The 20,466-nt window shown below is 38.8% G+C and overlaps 1 protein-coding gene across 6 annotated transcripts in view; it reads left to right on the top strand.

Annotated features, from left to right (window-relative positions):
• camsap2b (calmodulin regulated spectrin-associated protein family, member 2b) overlaps positions 1–20,466 on the top strand; it is a 94,736-nt gene that overhangs the window by 44,268 nt on the left and 30,002 nt on the right. For all 6 annotated transcript variants that reach the window (XM_053673655.1, XM_053673654.1, XM_053673656.1 and 3 more), the window contains 2 exons: positions 6,358–6,493; positions 17,115–17,254. In XM_053673655.1, coding sequence (XP_053529630.1) covers positions 6,358–6,493; positions 17,115–17,254 — 276 coding nt within the window. The remainder of the gene's footprint in view (positions 1–6,357; positions 6,494–17,114; positions 17,255–20,466) is intronic.

The following is a 20,466-nucleotide window of genomic DNA, read 5'->3' as shown; positions in this document are numbered from 1 at the left end:
GACATTGCCTTGACATTTCTCAGCATTTAGTTCTTGTTTGTTGTGCATGTCACTGGAGTCAATCCAAGGCACTGGTTATACGTCGATTCCTGAGAAGCTCAGCAGGACTCTGATTGATGAATTTGTTGTGACATGCTGCGACTGCAGGAATCTGTCAATCCTGGTCTGCCAATCACCTTTAATGATGTGGGGCGACTTTGGTTGTTTGGACCATACGTTCAGCTTGCCCATTTGAACTGGGGTGTTGGGGCAGTGGTCACATGTTGGATGCCATTACACTTGTCAAACTCCTGGTTTTCTGCAGAGGTGAAGGAAGTGTTTATCCAAAACAATGCCATCCGGCAATCCATGTGTTGCAAAAATGAGCCTCAGCGTATTAAGAAGTGCTGAGGATGACTTAGACTTCATCAGAGAGATTTCCAACCACTTACTCTTTGTGTCAGCCACTATGAGAATTGGAAAGGGCCTGCAAAGTCAACATTCTGCCAGGACCACTTCTTTGTTGTCCATTCCCAAGGGTGCAACTGTGCTTTAGGTGCTTTTTGCATGACATGATTTTTGACAGGTATTTCATGTCCAAACAGTCTCCTTTATATCCCTATCCATGCCTGGCCATCACACTTAGCTCTTTGTGAGGTCTTTCATGTGTACAATACCAGGATGTGCATCATTTAACATTGCAAAAAACCCTCCCTCACCAGGTTGGGAAAAACTGCACTATTTCCCCATAATAAACAGTTCTTATGCGCAGAGAGCTCGTGGCAACGAGTGACTGTGGAAATGGAGGCGTGCTCAAGTGCCGGTTTGTGAATTGAGGACAGAGCCAGCGAAGGTGAGTGGTGAGGAATGCACACCTGTGGGGAATTCTATTAATGAATGTTCTGTGTTGCAGTGAGGAGATGCGAGGATAAAAAGGGGAGAGACGATTATCCAATGCCCATGTTACATTACATCCTGCAATCCTTGGAAGGAACCTGCTGGTTCACGACCTTGGATTTGCAGTCCGGCTATTGGCAAGTGGAGATGGAGGAACAGAGCAAGCAGAAGACAGCATATGTCACCATCAAGGGCCTGTACCAATTCAAGAAAATACCATAAGATACCATAAGAACTACGAAACGCAGCAGCCATTTTCCAGTGGCTGATGGAACGAGTACTGAGTGGGCTAAATAATATCTGCTTCGTATACATTAATGACATTATTGTATACTCCCAGACCTGTAATCAAAACAACAAAAACATCAGTGCTGTACTGCAGAAGCTCACCCAAGCCAACCTCACCCTCAATATGAGAGAATGCCAGTTCTCCAAACAACAGCTGAAGTTCTTGGGCTATATTGTCACGGAGCGAGGTGTTAAAGTGGATGCAGAGAAAACTCAATGGCATCAGAGTATCTGGTTCCAACAGACTTGAAGTCCCTGCAGCACTTCTTGGGGTTGGCAGGATGGTACCATAAGTTCATTCAAGGTTTCACCATCCTGGCCGTACCCCTGAACTGCCTGAAAAAGAAAGGGTTTAGATGGGAGTGGTCATCTGAAGGTCAGGCCTGCTATAAAGCATTGCAAGCTGCACTTCAAAATCCACCTGTGCTCGCACTTCCCAACCTCTCTCTGCCTTTCCAAGCCCTATCCAATGCCAGTGAGCTGGGACTAGGAGCCATCTTGACCCAGCAATCTGAGGAGGGCAAGAAGGTGCTTATACGTTAAGGACATTAAAAGGGGCTCAGCTGAATTACTCTTCCTCAGAGAAGGAGTGTCTGGCTGTGGTCTGGGCTGTAGAAAAGTGGAGGCATTTCCTAGAAGGAGTGGTGTTTTTACTGACCATGCAGCGCTTGCTTGGGTGTGCAACTTCCCAAAGACCTCCTCATGCCTGACAAGGTGGACCCTGCGGCTGCAACAATTAACCTTCAAAGTGCGCTACAGGAAGGATCATTACAACACAGGATTGGGAGCCTTGTCATGGGCCTCCATGGATGTGGCTCCCTGCTTAAATGTTGTCCACCACCACCAAACTGACCTACTCCATTCCTTGGCTGAAATCTCTCAAGCTCAGAACAAAGATGACACCGTGAAACAATTGAAAGCAACACAACAAAATCAAAGAACACCTACTCATAGATCAGCTTCGATGACCACTAGGGTGTACTGTATAGAAAGCTCCCACTAAAAGATGAAGGAGAAAAATACCAACTAGTAGTACCACTAACCTTGATCCTGAGTTTTGTACACTATTTCCATTACAGCTCACTATGGGGCCATCTCGAATGACTGAAGACTGCTACAAGTGCTGGTGGCTGACGGTGTGAAGAGGCCTGGGAGCAGGTGAAACTGTGTACCACATCTCAGTAACACAAGCATGAAAACACCAAGCCTTCAGGATTTATGCAGTCCACTGAGGTGTCGGAGGCTAGGCACACTTTGGGAATCGACTTCATGGGACCATTCCGCACCACCTTCCTGCTGGTAATCGTGGAGTTCTTGGCTAAATGGTTAGAGATGTTCCCTTTACAAGATAGCAATACGCCTAAGATCCTACAGGTTCTCAGAGAGATTTTTTTCTCTGATAGGGAGTGCCCAAGTATCTGTTCTCTGATCATGGGCCCCAATTTACGTCATTGCTACTGATGGAACTCTGCAAAAAAAAATGGGGGATAAAACAGAAACTCGCCACAAGCCGTCACCCACAGAACAACCTGCCTGAAAGAGTCAACCAAACCCTGAAGGTCATGATTACATCATATGTAGGAGACTGACATGACGCCGGGGACCAGTGGATCCCAAAATTCAGGTTTGCCGTCAACACAGCCCAGCATGAGACAACTGGGAGAATGCCAGAGCTCATGACAGGCAGACTCGGTTGACGTCGTAATGTTTAATGCATCGACCCCCAATGCCAAACTAGGCCACCTATACGGTGGTGGAGAGACAAAAGAAATGACCGAGGAGGTTAAACGCAGGAGGGAGTCGAATTGGGCAAAGCGGGTGGGTTCTTCTACGAGGTGAGTTGTTACAATGTGGCAGCTGCAGGATCAATATCGGTGGAGATTCGGGGAGCCTAGCAGACCCCAGTGTCCTGGAAGACCTCTGCATATTTGTTTAGGATTGATGCCTCAGACTGCAGCTACACAATGTGCACTCCCTCCACTGATATACCTAACGCATCAAATCAGTCTCTTCCCAATAGGCTTGTGCCTCAGCCCTGAATGACAAACCATGGCAGAATGTTTTGTGTCCTCTTATACAGCACTTCCAGAAAAAATTTCCATTTTACCTCCAGAGCTGATTGTGATCACTGCCTTTATACTCCACTGTCCTGATGTATTTCAAGGGGTTGAGCTGGTCACAGTGTGTGATAGGTGTGCTTGCTGATCAAGGAGCATGCTGCTCCTGAATCTACTTCCATTGTGTGTGCTTTTTTGTTTAGCATGACGGTGGCCAGATGTGGTCTTTTCTCCACACCTGGCTTCGTACTGGTATTGTAAATGGAGTAATCTTCCTGGTAATTGTGTGTTACAATATTTGTTTGCTGCTCTGGCCTGGAACCTGCTGTACCAGTACCATCTCTAATCTTTTCAAGCACATGTGCCTCCTTTTTTTTTTTTTTTTTTTTTTTTTTTTTTTATAGTAATGGCAAACTTGCAAGTTAGTGGTTGTGCTGGCCACCACATCTAAAGCTCAATCTAACAGTCATTTGCTGTTCAGCTTGTGATGTCTTTTTAAAGGCTGAGTTGTGAGCTGTGTGGGGAGGACGTCCTCCCCAGAAGATGATTCATGTTGTTGTGGGCAAAGTAGACAAGCATTTAACACTGCTGTTTTAGCAGCTAGTGCCCTTTCCTCTGCCTATTTAAATGTGTCTTTCGGTTCAGCCAGCAAGCAACATTCATCCAAAATTCCACGCACTTTGATCACACAATTGCTCACCGAAAGCACAGTGAACAGACAATCATCTAAGCTCAACAATGGAGTTGGAAATGCTTTCATTTGGTATATGTTTGCAATTGTGAAAATGCTGCACAATCTCTAATGATGCTGGACTGTAATGAAAGCAGTCACTGTGTTTGTATAAGTCACAGTAGTTAGTTGTGTTGGAAAGAGCACAGAATGCAAAGTGGAGTACGTTTTTGCCCCACACACAGTGAGCAGCACTGAGCATTTTTGTCGTATCATCCTCAATGTAATTAGCATGAAACATTCCAGTCGTTCAATATAGTCTTCAAAGGAACTGTCCAAACATTCATCAAACTCCTCACGTTATTAACCTGACTCAGTCATGCCGGTTTCTTTTTTTTTTTTTTTTACAATATCAGTAGGATCCATCCATCCATTGTGTGCTGTCCAACTCTTGCCACTGATACAAAAAATAGCTGCAGGTTTTCAATTTACACAGATTCTCCCTCATCACTTCACTCAGGGTTTATAGAAGCTGCTTGAAGTGCTTGAATTTGGCTTTTTGAAATTTAAGTACTGGAACACCTTAAATAGCCATTTTTTTATCTAGTGCTGCTTAAAAAGTGCTTGAATTAAAGTGAGGAGTATGGTCACTCTTCTGATGGGAAGAGTTGTATCCCATTGCAATTAAAATGTGGAAAGGCATTTTTCAAATCTATGGTCACAAGTAATGGTACTGGAAGGAATTGCAGTACTAAGAAAAGAAACCGGCCAGGCACCCTGGCCCATTTATTATCTCTATTGCCTGTTTGTGTAGTAGTGACTGTTCTTCTGCAATCATTATAGCAACTTGGTGTGGGTTTTGCACTTTTTGGGAACAGACCCTTGTGTTTGGTGGTGGCAATAAAGGGTGTTTTCACATGTAGACTTTAAAATTTTTTTTTTTTTTTAAATGAACCATGCTCAGTCCTGATGATAAGTGGACCTGAAAGGGAATTAACTACAAATGGTCTCGGTGCTTTTGGTGTTAACAATACAATTGGACTCAAAAGGGGAGTCGGTTCTCTATCTGGAAATTTTAGTGTTGATAAGATCTCAGACCACTTGTTCACACTACAACTCCTTTACCATAGTTTAATATGAATATACCATTCAAATTGGTTACACGATGAAACCATTTGACTGAAATGCTATGATTTGGCTGAAAAACAGAGCAGACAAAGCAGATTTGAAGTGAAATACCAGAAGCATGTTTGGTGCTGAATCATCAGAATCAGCTCCTGCTTCTGGTATTTCACTTCAAATCTGCTTTGTCTGCTCTGCTCTGTATGCATGTATTTTGTCTACCCCAACCACTCACTTCAACCAGTAGCACTGTGGCATGAAGCAGGAGCTGATTCTGATGTTTGATGTTGAATCATCAGAATCAGATCCTGCTTCATGCCATAGTGCTACTGGCTGAAGTGAGTGGTTGGGGTAGACAAAATACATGCATACACTACATATATTACACACATTGTAACTATTGTTCCTGTCACCGACACAATACTATTATTACTGCTGCCTAACAACTTAAGCTCTATAATATAATTGCTATTACCACAGTGGCTCTATTAGCTTGTCATGTTGCTACCTAACATGCTGACCATATTGTGGGACCATGGAAAGTTATTTGAGTTGTTTTTTTGGTAAGGTGAAGAAAAACTGGAGCTATGTATGTGTAGCAACTCTCAAGTTCTTTATCTATAAAGCAAAATGTGAAGCATACTGAGACCACTTTGTTTTCACAATGCACAAATCAATCAAACCACATAAGGACCCACAAACCTGAGTATGGTTTGTTTGTGGATCCTTTTGGGGGAGCACATATACACATTCTATTGGCCCTAGACCACTTTGAGTGCTCAAACAAACTAGGTGTGAAAAAGCCCAAAGAGATTAATTTAGAAAAGTGTTTAAATGGTATATATTTCATTCAAATAGTAGCTTATGTATGCATCTGCATAAGCTGCCATGTATTACTAATATTGAGTTCATTAGTACCCTGTTGTAGATTTCATGTATTACTATGACTACTGCTGTCTAATAAGATAAGAAATATAAAGATAAGATATATTGCCATTATATCATAATATATTATCTTTATCATTATACTTGCATACAACAAAATTTGGTGTGACTCCCTCAGAAGCAGTATGACTTACTTGCATTAAAAGAATGATGTAATCTTGTTTCAAAAATACATTTTATGCATATAATTATATCGTTTAACAGTAACAATTTGGCAAACATTTCTTTTTGTAATATTCAGGATTTAAGAGATATTAATAGGGGACCTTTTTACTCATTCCCAATTAGCATCCTCATTCATAACTGTATCACACCATAAATGTCATATTGTTCTGCTCATGATATATTTATGCATGTTACAATAGCAGATATTTTGTTGTGCAACTCCCACATTGACAGTACAAGAAGGAGGACCCTAAAGCACAGCCTGCACTCTATCTCCCACTAGTGGACACCCTGCTGAAGGACAACACAGATGGCTGTGCTCTGGTAGCATTGCTGCATTTCTACTGCCCCAATGCAGTGCAACTTGAAGGTATTGCTGCAACACACTATACAACCATCTGTCTTCCTTCTAGAAATTTGAGATGGGCTTTCCGGTCCAAAGCCATGAGTGAAAACTCACAAATTTTCTGATCTCACGGTATGATGTAGTGTAATGTAGTGTGTGGCTAATGTTGGCAGTAAACACACGTTTTCATTTAAAAGTGTGCATTACCTAGCACAAGTGGTGGATAATATAGATATATAGACACACACACATATATATATATATATATATATATATATATATATATATATATATATATATATATATATATATACACACAGATATTATATAAACATCTTAGGGCTATTTAGGGCTGTCGATTTAAAGCGTTAATTTAGTAATGCGCCCCACCCCAGACTTGTACATTATCTTACATTGCATGCAGTTGCTAAGTGACGAGCATGATGCAAAGCGATGACTAAATTCTGCGTGGCCATCTGAAAGTAAATTTTTAATTCAGAATGCATCCAGACCAGTGTGCGAATTATACATTGACTTTCGAGGGGGTCAGCTGTTTTCAGTTTGCCTAGTTTTTGGTGCATGTTATGTGTAGCTTACACCAATTAGGAATCTTTTGAAACAGATGTACATGTCTATCATTGCCAAATTATGCTGAGAATTGGAGAACAAAGCTCAGGAGGAATAAACTATGGACTGCGCAAACTCTGGCTACTATACGAACCAGGCCCTGGGACCTCGGTATTGCCTGATGCCGCTGGGCAGAAGAGAGGACACCAGACGTGGTGTGCGAGGCAGTGGAAGCGAGGAAAGTAAGCCAGTATCCGTGCTATGCTAAAGGCTAGCCCTAGCCATCCTGCTCTACCATCCATTCTCCTATCTAATATTCGCTCTCTTGGCAATAAACTGGACTTACTCAGTCTACAGTTAACTACTCCGCATGAAATTAGGGACTGCTGCGTTTTAATTTTTATGGAAACATAGCACAACCACAGCATTCTGGCTGCAGCTATTCAGCTAGCCAGGCTAATCTCACATCGCGCTGACAGGATAGCAGCACTGTCCGGTAAGACTTGTGGTGGTGGTCTGTGTGTTTACATAAACAGCGAATGGTGCAGGAATGCTTTTGTGGTTTCAAGCTACTGTTCGTCACTGGTGGAGTTTATGACTAAGAAATGCCGACCATATTACCTGCCCAGAGAGGTTACCACCATGCTCATTATCACAGTTTACATTCCACCCGGTGCTAACGCTAGGGTAGCGTTAAGTGAACTCTACGGGGCTATCAGTAACTTAGTACACCCTGATGGATTTTTCATTGTCACTGGATATTTTAACCATGTGAATCTGAAAAGACTGCTGCCAAAATTCCACCAGCATGTTGATTTTGCAACCAACGCAAAAACTTTAGACCTGATTTTAGTGCTGCACCCTGCCCCCACCTCAGCAGCTCGGACCACATCTCTGTTATGTTAATCCCAGCCTACAGACCACTTCTGAAACATGCTAAACCGGTTTTGAAACAGGTGAGAACCTGGTCTGAGGGAGCCATCTCAGCACGTCAGGACTCTTTTGAGCACACAGACTGGAATATGTTCAGAGAGGCTGCCAATACCACAACAACACAGACTTGAAGGAATGCACATCATCAATGACTGGCTACATCAGCAAGTGCATAGATGATATAACTTCCTTCAAGACCATCACCACACGTGCAAACCAGAAACCGTAGATGACTGCTGAAGTGTGCTCGCTGTTGAAAACCTGATACACTTCCTTCAGGTCTGACGAAAAGGCAGCCTTCTGCACAGCAAGGGCCAATCTGTTCCAGGCCATCAGAAAGGCAAAGCACAACTATGCAGAAAGAATCTACAGTCAGTTCATAAACACCAAGCACACAAGGCGTAAGTGGCAAGGCATTAAGGCCATCATAGACTACAAAGCTACACCACCTGTGTGCGATAATGATGCCTCGCTCCCAGATGCACTGAACAACTTCTACGCACAGTTCAAATTACAGAACAAAATGCCAGTGAGGAAGACCACCCCAACTGTTACTTACCAAGTACTTAGTCTGTCTGCTGTAGATGTCCGGTTAACCCATGGAAACCTGCAGATCCTGACAACATACCTCATCAGCTTGTAGATGTCCTCACAGACATCTTCAGTATTTCCCTGAGCCAAGCAGTTGTCCCCGTGTGCTTCAGGATGACCACCATCATCCCAGAAATCACAGAAATAATCTGTGTCCTGCCTGAATGACTACAGCCTGTTGCACTCACACCTACCATCATGAAGTGCTTAGAACGACTAGTCATGAAACACACAGAGAGCAGTCTTCCCATAACACTGCATCCATTAAAGTATGCATACCCTCCGAATCACTGAACAGAGGATGCCATATCTGCTACCATCCATCTGTCTCTGACCCATCTAGACAAAAAGGGCAATTACATAAGGATGTTGTTCATAGACTTCAGTTCAGCGTTCAACACAATCATCCCACAACAACTGACAACAAAGCTGAGCCTGCTGGGTATAAACACTTTACTCTGCAACTGGATCCTGGACTTTTCTGACTGGGAGACTGCATTCTGTCAGGATCAGAAACTCCACCTCCAGCACCACCACACTGAACACTGGCAACCCCTAGGGCTGTGTGCTCAGTCCACTGCTGTTTACCCTGCTGACTCATGACATGAAAGAGTGGTCAAAAATTCCAGCAAGCCTGGTGGACAATTATGCAAAACACCTACAAGAAGTTATTTCTGCTAATGGGGGCAATACTGGATTCTGATTGCAAAGGTGAACTTACTTTTTCCACAGAAGTATATCTCATTTGTTTATATTTCTGTTGAATAAATGATTGAGAGCTCATTTTCATTGTAGTTTTGTTCAAGTATATCACCTTAATTAATAGGCGCTGTTTAAAAGATTCAGATGTTTGCTTGTCCAAATATGCAATAAATAAATAAATAAATAAGATTCCATGTATTTTTTTTTTTTTTTTTTTTTTTTTTTTTTTTTTTTTATAAACATGAATTTACATGAGTCTTGACTAAAGGGTTGTGTCTTACACAATGGTATTGTATGGGTATCAAACAAGTTAAAAAAGAAGAACATAAAGAATATGTTTTAAAACACCAGTTTTTGTATAATGCACTCTCAGTGCAAGTGATTCCTAACCATTTCACTACTGATCATGAGAAAATGTGCGCACACACATAGCATAAGCAGTTAAAAATACATGCTGTGAGTAATGTATATGTTCAAATTGACATTTTTGTGGTTGTAATTCAGAGTTGTATGCTATTTTAATTGAGTATTTTATCAGCTTGCTTCATTCACACTCAAAAATGTGAAGGAAAAAAAAACTCAAGACAATAGATAAACTTTATCTTAAGTATTTCAGCATAAAAATAAACTGTACTGGAAATTTATGCTTGAGATACAAATGTATTTAGATTAAAGCATTTCTTTTCCTAGAAAAGGTGTCTTTCAAAACACATGCAGTATCTCCCATGTTATCTCCATTGCAGTCGGCCAATTGAGTGCACGATTGCATGGTATTTCCTGCATTTAGCCTACTGGTCGCGCTCATGCATCGACAATAGTTTGACTCATTTTAGGGGTGGTCAAATTTATATTGACATTTTCTCTTCAGATAGACTGAGCAATGCGAACTATTTTTGACTATTAAAACTTAGTAGTATGTGAAAATTTCAAGGACCCCCCCCCCCCCCCCCCCCCCCCCCCCCTCTTGTTTTTACTTGTTTCCTTCGAGGGGGCATCAAGCCACTTTGTTTGTTTGTTGCTGTATTTGTTTATTGCCCTATAAATAAATACATACAAGTAAACAGGGGAGCTGTGTTTTGTTCTGGATGAAAAGCACAATAACATTTACATTTCTCAACCAATTTCAATCGTTTATGATTTACGTGGAGATGTCCCTAATGTAACATCATTTAATGTACATGGAATGTGCATAAAGTTTTTTCATTGTGAAAATGGTCTTCAACCCCATCATTTTAGCTTTTCTTGTGCTCCAGGTCAGAACACAGCTTGTTCATGTTGAAATACTGGGAAAAATAAATAAATAAATAATACTAATAATTTACCATCACTGAGAAAATGGAACAAAATCTGAAAATACAAATCAATTAGTGAGACTGGCAGTCAGTCTGCTTTTAAATATTTTTTGCAATAAAAGGATATAGATATACTCCAAAACAGATAAGTTTAAGATAATCCTTTATGGATCTGGTAAAACATTTACAGTTAATAGCAATAATAATATTAATAGAAAGTAGTATAAACAGTAATAAAATGTAGTATAATAAAATAAAAATAAATAAAATATTATTTTGAGTAGTGAAAGTACAATAATATAAGAGTAATAATAGAATAACATAATAGTAATAATAAACACTATAATAATAATAATAATAATAATAATAATAATAATAATAATAAACGAGCCACGATTTGAGGATAAACTATCAAATCGTTATAGCATATCGATACAGACACGAGTTGGGTCTGAAGCCAGATGGTTTAGCTCCATCTCTAATCCTGACAGTTTGACCTGTCCTGTCAGTGTTTTACTGCATAGCACGGAGGACTCACTTGCGGAAAAAACCTTCCCGTCTTACAGCTACTTCACACTGCCTCCTCTACTGTATCTCTTTGGAAAACCTTCAAATTGTGAGAAAAGTTAGTCAACTAGTAAGATTTACTAAATGTCAGTCACTCAGTCGAAATGAGGAGCTTGTCATAAAAGTCGGTTTGGAGAAAAACAGCAATATATATGAAAATCTTGAAAAAGAAAAAAAAAAAGGTCAATTCAGTTTATATTCCAAACTATAGTATAAGCTGAGACTTGATGCAAACATAAGTATGGTAAATGCCACACTTATATAGCGCTTTTATCCAAAGCGCTTTACACTGTGTCTCATTCACACACATACACACACACACCAACGGTAGCAGAGTTGCCATGCAAGGCACTAACTTGCCATCAGGAGCAACTTGGAGTTCAGTGTCTTGCACAAGGACACTTCGGCATGTGGAATCATGCGGGCCGGGAATCGAACCGCCAACCCTACGATTATTGCTAGCGATTTATAGTCTGACTCTGGTGGCCAACTAATTATCTGTCAAAATAATGTTATAAAGAACAAATACAACCAAAAATAATATTCAGTCTTACATGAGAAAGAGAATTCCCAGAGATCTGTTTGGATTGTGCAATGGTTTGTACAGCACCAAGCTGCACACGAGTCAGGCATCTTTTCTCCAGTCCAGTTATGATATTTATGGCAAGTTGCCCAGAGCAGCATGGCAGCGACCTTGACGTATGGTCCAGTGGCCAATGCGGCATCTATGTATTTATATGTCTATGTGAAATTGACATAAACTCAAAGCATAAATTCATACCTGAATTCAAAGCATTTTTAGCGAGCTCTACAGTTAGCACAACCCTGGCTGCTACAGTCAACATGCTCCCCAAAACCACACTGACTGAGAGCAGGCAGCACAGAATTAGAAAGTGTACATCAGAAAAACTAATAAATGTGATGGCTAAATGGATTGCTAAGGAAGACCCAAGCAGTCATGCATTATTTATTTATTTTTCTTTCTTGTTTTCTCGTGATATCGACATAACAAATGTTATTTTCTCATGATCCCAACTTATTTTTTCTGTGCACTCGACATATTGTTTTTATTTTTCTGTACGCTGCAAAAGCTTAGAGCAATCCTGCAGCATCATGGTTAGACAAGTTCCTTTTTACTTTGATCAGGGACTCACTCAAGCTGAAATAGCTCTATGTCCATCAGTAATTGACAACTTCCACATTATTAAATTTATGATTGCGATGGTGAAGATGCATATGTGCATGCAACACCAGTCCCATTCATAAGGGACAAAATTTTCTTGTCATAAAATTATATTGTGTGAAAACAGCTTTTTACTATGTCTAGATCACGAGAAAACAACACTGATGTCGGTATCAACAATTTTATGTTGATTACAAGAAAACAAGAACAAAAAAAAAAAAGAAAATGCATGGCTGCTTAGGGCTTCTGTAGATTGCTGTGGACCATAGGCCTGTTAATATGATGGTAAAACTTTCAATAAATTCTATGCTGATTCAAAAAATTAAAATTTTTTTTAAGCTACTTTTTGTAAATTCTATTCAGTGCTTTACTCATCTAACACATTAATGACTTTAAATTAGCTTTTGGGGGTAACTTCTCCACAAAATTGATGCGCAATTAATTGCGATTAATATGATTAATTAATCGGCACATTGTTTAAATTTAACAGATTGACAGCCCTTTTATATAAATAATAAATTGATTGATATATATACACACACACATATCCATCCCTCCATACATCCATTCATTTTCCTATACTGCTTATCCTACACGGTCGCGTGGAACGTGGAGCCTATCCCAGGGAGCATGGGGCACAAGGCGGGGTACACCCTGGATAGGGTACCAATTCACATACCCGTTCATACACTATGGACTCTTTGGACATGCAAGTCAGCCACCATGCATGTCTTTGGACTGGGGAGGAAGCCCCTGCAGCACGTGGAGAAAATGAAAACTGTAAACACAGGGCAGCGGTGGGAATCAAACCCCCGACCCTGGAGGTGTGAAGCAAACATGCTAACCATTAAGCCACTGCACACCCTATATACAGTGGTGCTTGAAAGTTTGATTTTTCTTTATATCTGCATAAATTTGACCTAAAACCATCCGATGTTCAGACAAGTCTTAAAAGTAGACAGAGAACCCACTTAAACAAATGAGACAAAAATATTTTACGTTGTCATTTGTTTATTGAGGAAGATGATTTAATATTACATATCTGATTGGCAAAAGTTTGTGAAACTCTAGTATTTATTTGAAGGTGAAATTAGAATAAGCTGTTTTCAATCAACAGGATGACAATCAGGTGTGAGTGAGTGCCCCGTTTTATTTAAAGAATAGGGATCTATCAGATTCTGATCTTCGCAACACATGTCTCTGGAAGTGTAATATGGCATGAACAAAAGAGATTTCTGAGGACCTCAGAAAAAGAGTTGTTACATTTGTGGCATTTGGCAGAGGCTCTTATCCAGAGTGACTTACATTTTATCTCATTTATACAACTGAGCAGTTGAGGGTTAATGGCCTCAACAGTGGCAGTGCTGGGGCTTGAACTCCTGACCTTTTGATCAGTAATGCAGAGCCTTTAACCACCAAGCCACCACTGCCCCAGTTGTTGATGCTCATTAGGCTGGAAAAGGTTACAAAACCATCTATAAAGAGTTTGGACTCCCACCAATCCACAGTCAGACAGATTGTGTACAAATGGAGGAAATTAAGACCATTGTTACCCTTCCTAGGAGTGGTTGACCAACAAAGATCCTATCCTATATCTTCTGGATAAAAATTCTGAGACTACACCTTCACCTGCACATGAACTCACACCTGTTCAAGCAGGGCTTGGAAAAAGGACTCTCAATTATAATTAGTTCTCAATTACAGAGAACATGACACATTCAGAGGTGAAGTTTGTGACATAAGATAGTCTGTTTGTCTTCTGGACAATATGTAAAACAAAATAAGTTTACATTCGAATCATCAGTACATGAATTCAAATATTTTATTATTTATTTATTTTTGCATTTTCCAATAGTTGCGTCATTGTACCAAAGAATGGTTAAAGAAGAAAAATGTTAATGTTTTGGAATGGCCAAGTCAAAGTTCTGACCTTAATCCAGTAGAAATGTTGTGGAAGGACCTGAGGCAAGCAGTTCATGTGAGGAAACTCACCAACATACCAGAGCTGAAGCTGTTCTGTACTGAGGAATGGGCTAAAATTCCTCCAAGCCGATGTGCAGGACTGATCAAGAGTTTCCGGAAACGTTGAGTTGCAGCTATTGCTGCAAAGGTTCACATACTTTTACCATTCACAGATATATAATATTGGATCATTTTCCTCAATAAATAAATGACCAAGTAGAATATTTTTGTCTCATTTGATTAATTGGGTTCTCTTTATCTACTTTTAGGACTTCTGATGTTTAGAAAATCAGATGTTTTAAGTTTTAAGTCATACTTTTACAGAAATGTAGAACATTGTAAATAGTTCACAAAGTTTCAAGCACCACTGTGTGTGTGTGTGTGTGTGTGTGTGTGTGTGTGTATATATATATATATATATATATATATATATATATATATATATATATAAATATCTTTTCATGTGACAACACTGAAGAAATAACACTTTGCTACAATGTAAAGTGGTGAGTGTACAGCTTGTATAACAGTGTAAATTTGCTGTCCCCTCAAAATAACTCAACACACAGCCATTAATGTCTAAACTGCTGGCAACAAAAGTAAGTACACCCCTAAGTGAAAATGTCCAAATTGGGCCCAATTAGCCATTTTCCCTCCCCGGTGTCATGTGACTTGTTAGTGTTACAAGGTCTCAGGTGTGAATGGGGAGCAGGTGTGTTAAATTTAGTGTCATCACTCTCACACTCCCTCATACTGGTCACTGGAAGTTCAACATGGCACCTCATGGAAAAGAATTCTCTGATGATCTGAAAAAAAGAATTGTTGCTCTACATAAAGATGGCCTAGGCTATAAGAAGATTATCAAGACCCTGACACTGAGCTGCAGCACAGTGGCCAAGACCATACAGCGGTTTAACAGGACAGGTTCCATTCAGTTCAGGCCTCGCCATGGTCGACCAAAGAAGTTGAGTGCACGTGCTCGGTGTCATATCCAGAGGTTCTCTTTGGGAAATAGACGTATGAGTGCTGCCATCATTTATCAAATGATGATAAAAAAGGTTGGAAATGAAGCTGATTACAAATTCTGATCTATTTACTAAACTGTAGGCAAATAGCAGGAACCAATTTTGTGCATGATTTTGTCCACCTCTTAAATCAAGTGTAAATAACGGTCACACATGAAGCAGTTACCCACAGAATTGTCTTTTTTCATTCATTCACATGAATATCATTTATGTATAAAAATGTGTAATAATACAAGACCATTTTAAGACTTAGGATCTTAAAAAAAAAAAATTTTGGTAAACTGCCTTTTACTACTTAGTCCACACTGTTTATTTGTTGTGTCACAAAAGTCTTTTGTAATAAGAACTTGATATATTAACGCATTCATCTTTTTGTTTTTTAACTTGGAAACACACACACACACACACACACACACACACACACACACACACATATATGATTGGCACATGTACAAATATGACTGGCACACTTACAAAGGCCCACAAGGTCTCACTCCTTTAATAACTACATTTAATCACCTCAGATGTACACGCAGATAACACAAAAATACACATACAGACACAAACATATTCCGGTTTATGTATACCAACAGGAAAGTTAGCATAACTCATTTTCATTCTCTCTGAGAGGAATTATTGGCATAAATTGAATATTTTGGTACTACAGAGGAAAATTAAAACTGTATTATCTTGTTATAATTGACTGTAAGTGAAGTTGCACCTTAGGTGATCTTTTCTGAGAGTGTGTCTGACGGAGATAAAGCATTTCTGCTGAACAGAGGTCTACAGGTTTATCTGTCTGTTTTTCAAAGTGGGTTCCATGGCATATATGGGAAATTGGAATTTTATTTATCAATTACTTATGTTCAGCTATTATTTACTTAGTTGTTATAGTTATTATAAGGCTGATTGACAGACTACTTAAATTGAATGGGTTTACATTTATGCCACTAACACTAAAGTTAGATATAAGAACATGGGCATAAATTATGCTGAAGTGGCTGGCTACATGGCTCCACCACTTTTTTTTTTTGGTTCACACCACCTTTTCAGAGAGCAGTCGGTTGAAATTATTTTATATGCTTTTTGGCAGAAAAATGATCCAAACCCTTTCTAAAAATATCAGTGTAAGTGAAATAACATGAATTTAATTCTAAATACAGTTTTATTAAAAAAATATATAAAGTGCTGTTTATTTGATACAAAATGCTTAGAAATATTTAACAGGGTAACTGGTCTGGATTCAGGATTAAAACTCTATAATGTCTCCAATAATATGTTACATATTTACCCTTTATATTAAAGTAAATATGTACCATATTATTGGAGACATTATAAAATATTAACACTTAATATTTTTGTAGTTAGATTATACACATAAAATTTGATTGTGCAGTGATCATAAGGAGGCTCATTATATTTTTTTGACATTGTAAGTGTTCATGGTCTGAAAACCAATGTAATCTGCTACACAAATGGGAAAAGGTGCAAAGTTGAGAAAATTTGAATTTAGTTTTCCATTCCTTTCAAAATAGCATTATGAATACGATTAATGATAGTGAGTGGTTGAATTGTGGATTGGGGGGTTAAGGATTGTGTGGAATGCCAGAGAGAAGGAGAGTAATGGTGAGGACGAATAGAAGGAAACCAGAAAAGGTGACTCGTGTTGAGCAAACAGTAGAGCATTCAAAACCTAAATAGTACCACATGGCTCCAGACATACCGCTCATGATATCAGATCTTTTCCTGTCCCTATCAAACACACACACATAATCTCTGGGACTTGATTGGCTGGATGAGTGTTCCGTTCCTGCCCCATGCAGATATCTGTGTGAAGGAGACGATGTCTTTGGTCGACAGTCTGTACAACCTGCAGCTCATCCAGGACTTCTGCAGAGAGAACCTGAATAATTGCTGTCACTTCACACTGGAGGACATGCTTTATGCCTCCACTTGTATTAAGGTAAGTCAGAATAATTAGAAATGCTTTTTTTTTATCATTCAAGATTAAGTTTCATTTTGTTCTAGTCCTGGATGATACTAGTTACCTTAAATTTAAATGCACTTGCCTCTGAGCTGCAGGGAGGCCTCTCAGAGTAAAAGTGGACCACCCAGTCCTGATAGCAGGTCCTGAAGAGTGTTTGTGCTGATAATGCAAACACTAAGATAGTTTAGTGTCTGACACCCAGAAGGATATTTTACAGAGATGTTAGATTTAGGGTTTGTTTTTGTCCAATATAAAAAAAAAAACTACTGATGCTCTCCAGGAAGATCTCGGAATATCTAATAGCATATTAAAACTGATAAAGATTGATCAAATTCCTCCCTTCCATGTGTAATGATTTGATTCTGTTTTGAAACATCAACACTCTCCCAGTGGGTCTCTCTTTGTGTATACCTGTTGAAGTGATTATTTCTACTAAAACGTCTTGGGAATTTAAGGGGTTAACTGATATCTCACCTGCCCAGGATGTGTATCTTATATATCAGCTGAGGAATCTGTGTTTAAGTCTTGTCTTTATAGAGGTGCAAGAAATACTGCTGAAATGAATTCAACACAGTTGGTCTGGAGCAGAGATTGTGTGGGAGGGACAGATGACCAGTGCATTGTTTAAATTCAAGTGGTATAACTGAATTGTGTGTGTGTGTGTGTGGGAGGGACTGTGCAAGATGTGACATGCATCCAAGGGCAATAGAAAAGTGAGTCATTAAGAACAACTTGATGTAACTGTTGTTTTAGATATTTAGATACTTTTACACATTACTTGTGGTCTTATATGTACCAACATAATTAATATTAGTAGACGTTCTTCCTGGGTTGGACTAACTATTACTCAACTTGTATGCCCATTAGTTTGTGTAATTTAATGATATATACACACACACATTATATATATATATATATATATATATATATATATATATATATATATATATATATATATATATATATATGTGTGTGTGTGTGTGTGTGTGTGTGTGTGTGTGTGTATATATATATATATATATATATATATATATATATATATATATATACACATTATAGATGCACCAATACTAAATTTCTCAGCTATTACGATTATTCATTGATATCATCCGATACCGATAGTTCTGCCTTTTATGCCTTCTTTTAAATTAATAATAATTTATTCCACAATTCTGAAAGAAATGCAAAAAAACGTCTTTATTCTCTCCATTTCAACAAGTTGTTTCACACTAACTGGTCTCATAAACAGAAAACACATTACTCTAATTAACATTAACACGAACTAAATTCTGAAGATTAAAGTAAGATTTCTTAACGTATTGAATGTTATTAATTCATATTAACAGAATTAAGTGACTGAATTCTAAAAAACCTCCTGTTAGTCTCACATTCACTCACCACAAACAAAAGCATTTCTACTTCATCATTGAACATCAAACTGGTAATATATAGGCTAATATAAACCTTTTTTTGATGATATTAACTCATATACTCATATTAACATTAACTACATATGAAATATACTACTCTACAGATATTTTTACACCTCATCTTCATTTAAATCTTTCAATGGTGTACTGGCCCTTTAATTTAGAGCGAGCAGTTCTGATAACGCGGGGGAAGGGGTGGGGTTTATTAGACTCAATGCTGAAACGCATCACTACTGCTAAAATTAAAATTATAAAATTAAAATTATAAAGGTAAAATTATAGCAGTGCAGACAATACACAGCTTACAAACTGGAGTTTTGTCATCATTCCACACAATACTGTATATCTTTACGAAAACAATGTGTTTTCCAGCCCTTTTTTTATTGATGGGATATAATCAGCCCTGATCATTGGATGTTTTTGGAAAAATAGCCTTTATTGGCCGATACCGATTATCAGCCGATACATCGGTGCATCTCTTTTATATATATATATATATATATATATATATATATATATATATATATATATATATATATATATATATATATATATACAGTATGTGTGTGTGTGTATGTAGGTATCACAGTTGCAATCAAACTGATTCAACCCCCTTTGCAAATCAGGTATTTACATACTTTCAACTGTTTGCAATGATCAAACAAAGCAATTTAAATAGTTCAACACAACGGATGCTTCAAGTGGTTTCCCCAAATTCAATTGAAAATGCTACTTATAATGATTTCTCCAGTTTAAAAATTATTCAATCCCTTCATGGCAAGCATCTTTAGTACTTAGTGGAGCACCCTTTTGCTGTTATGACCTGCTACAAACGAGATGCATAGCTACTGGCAGCATTCCTGAGAAATCTTCTTCATGAGGAAAATTCCTCATGAGCAATTGCCTCCAGTTCAGTTATATTATTGGGTTTGCATGCTGCAACCACCTTCTTCAAATCCCACCAGAGATTTTCTATGAGGTTGACTGTGATGGCCCTGTAAAATCTTCCAGGACTTCTTCTGCAACCAAGCATTGGTGGAATTTGAGGTATGCTTGGGATCACTGACCTGTTGGAAGGTCCAATAATGCCCAAGTTTCAGCTTCCTCACAGATGGCATGACATTTTCTCCTAGGATTTCCTGATACTTCAAGATACTAATCCATCTTGCCTTCCATACGCTGCAGGTTTCCAGTGCCAGAGGATGCAAAGCAGCCCCAGAGCATCACCGAGCCACCACCATACTTGAATGTTGACAGTGTTCTTTCTCCATTCTTCTTCTTCCAGACATACCGCTGATCCATTGTGCTGAAAAGTTTTTTTTATATCTGTGCTGTTGTGAGGGATTCTGTTAAGGGGGTTGAATAATTTTTAAATTGGAGGTCATTATAAGTTGCATTTTCATTGAATTTGTGGAAATCACTTGAAGTATTCCCTGTGTTTCAATTGCTTTTGTTTGATTTGTTCATTGCAAACAGCTGAAAGTCTGTAAATGTTGACAATAAACCTGATTTGCAATGGGGGTTGAATCATTTTGATTGCAACTGTGTGTGTGTGTGTGTGTGTGTGTGTGTGTGTGTGTGTGTGTGTGTGTGTGTGTTTATATACAGGTGCAGACCTGTGGGACAGTCCTTAAGACACTAACAGTTTACAGGCAGTAGGCAATTATGGTCACAGTTACAGTAACTTAGGACACTATAGTGACCTTTCTAGTGACTCCTGAAAAACACCAGAAGAAAGATGCCTAGGGTTCCTGCTAA

Source organism: Ictalurus punctatus, chromosome 20 (assembly GCF_001660625.3).
Source record: "Ictalurus punctatus breed USDA103 chromosome 20, Coco_2.0, whole genome shotgun sequence".
NCBI classification, from domain to species: Eukaryota; Metazoa; Chordata; class Actinopteri; order Siluriformes; family Ictaluridae; genus Ictalurus; species Ictalurus punctatus.
This window is presented reverse-complemented; position numbering and strand designations above follow the sequence as displayed.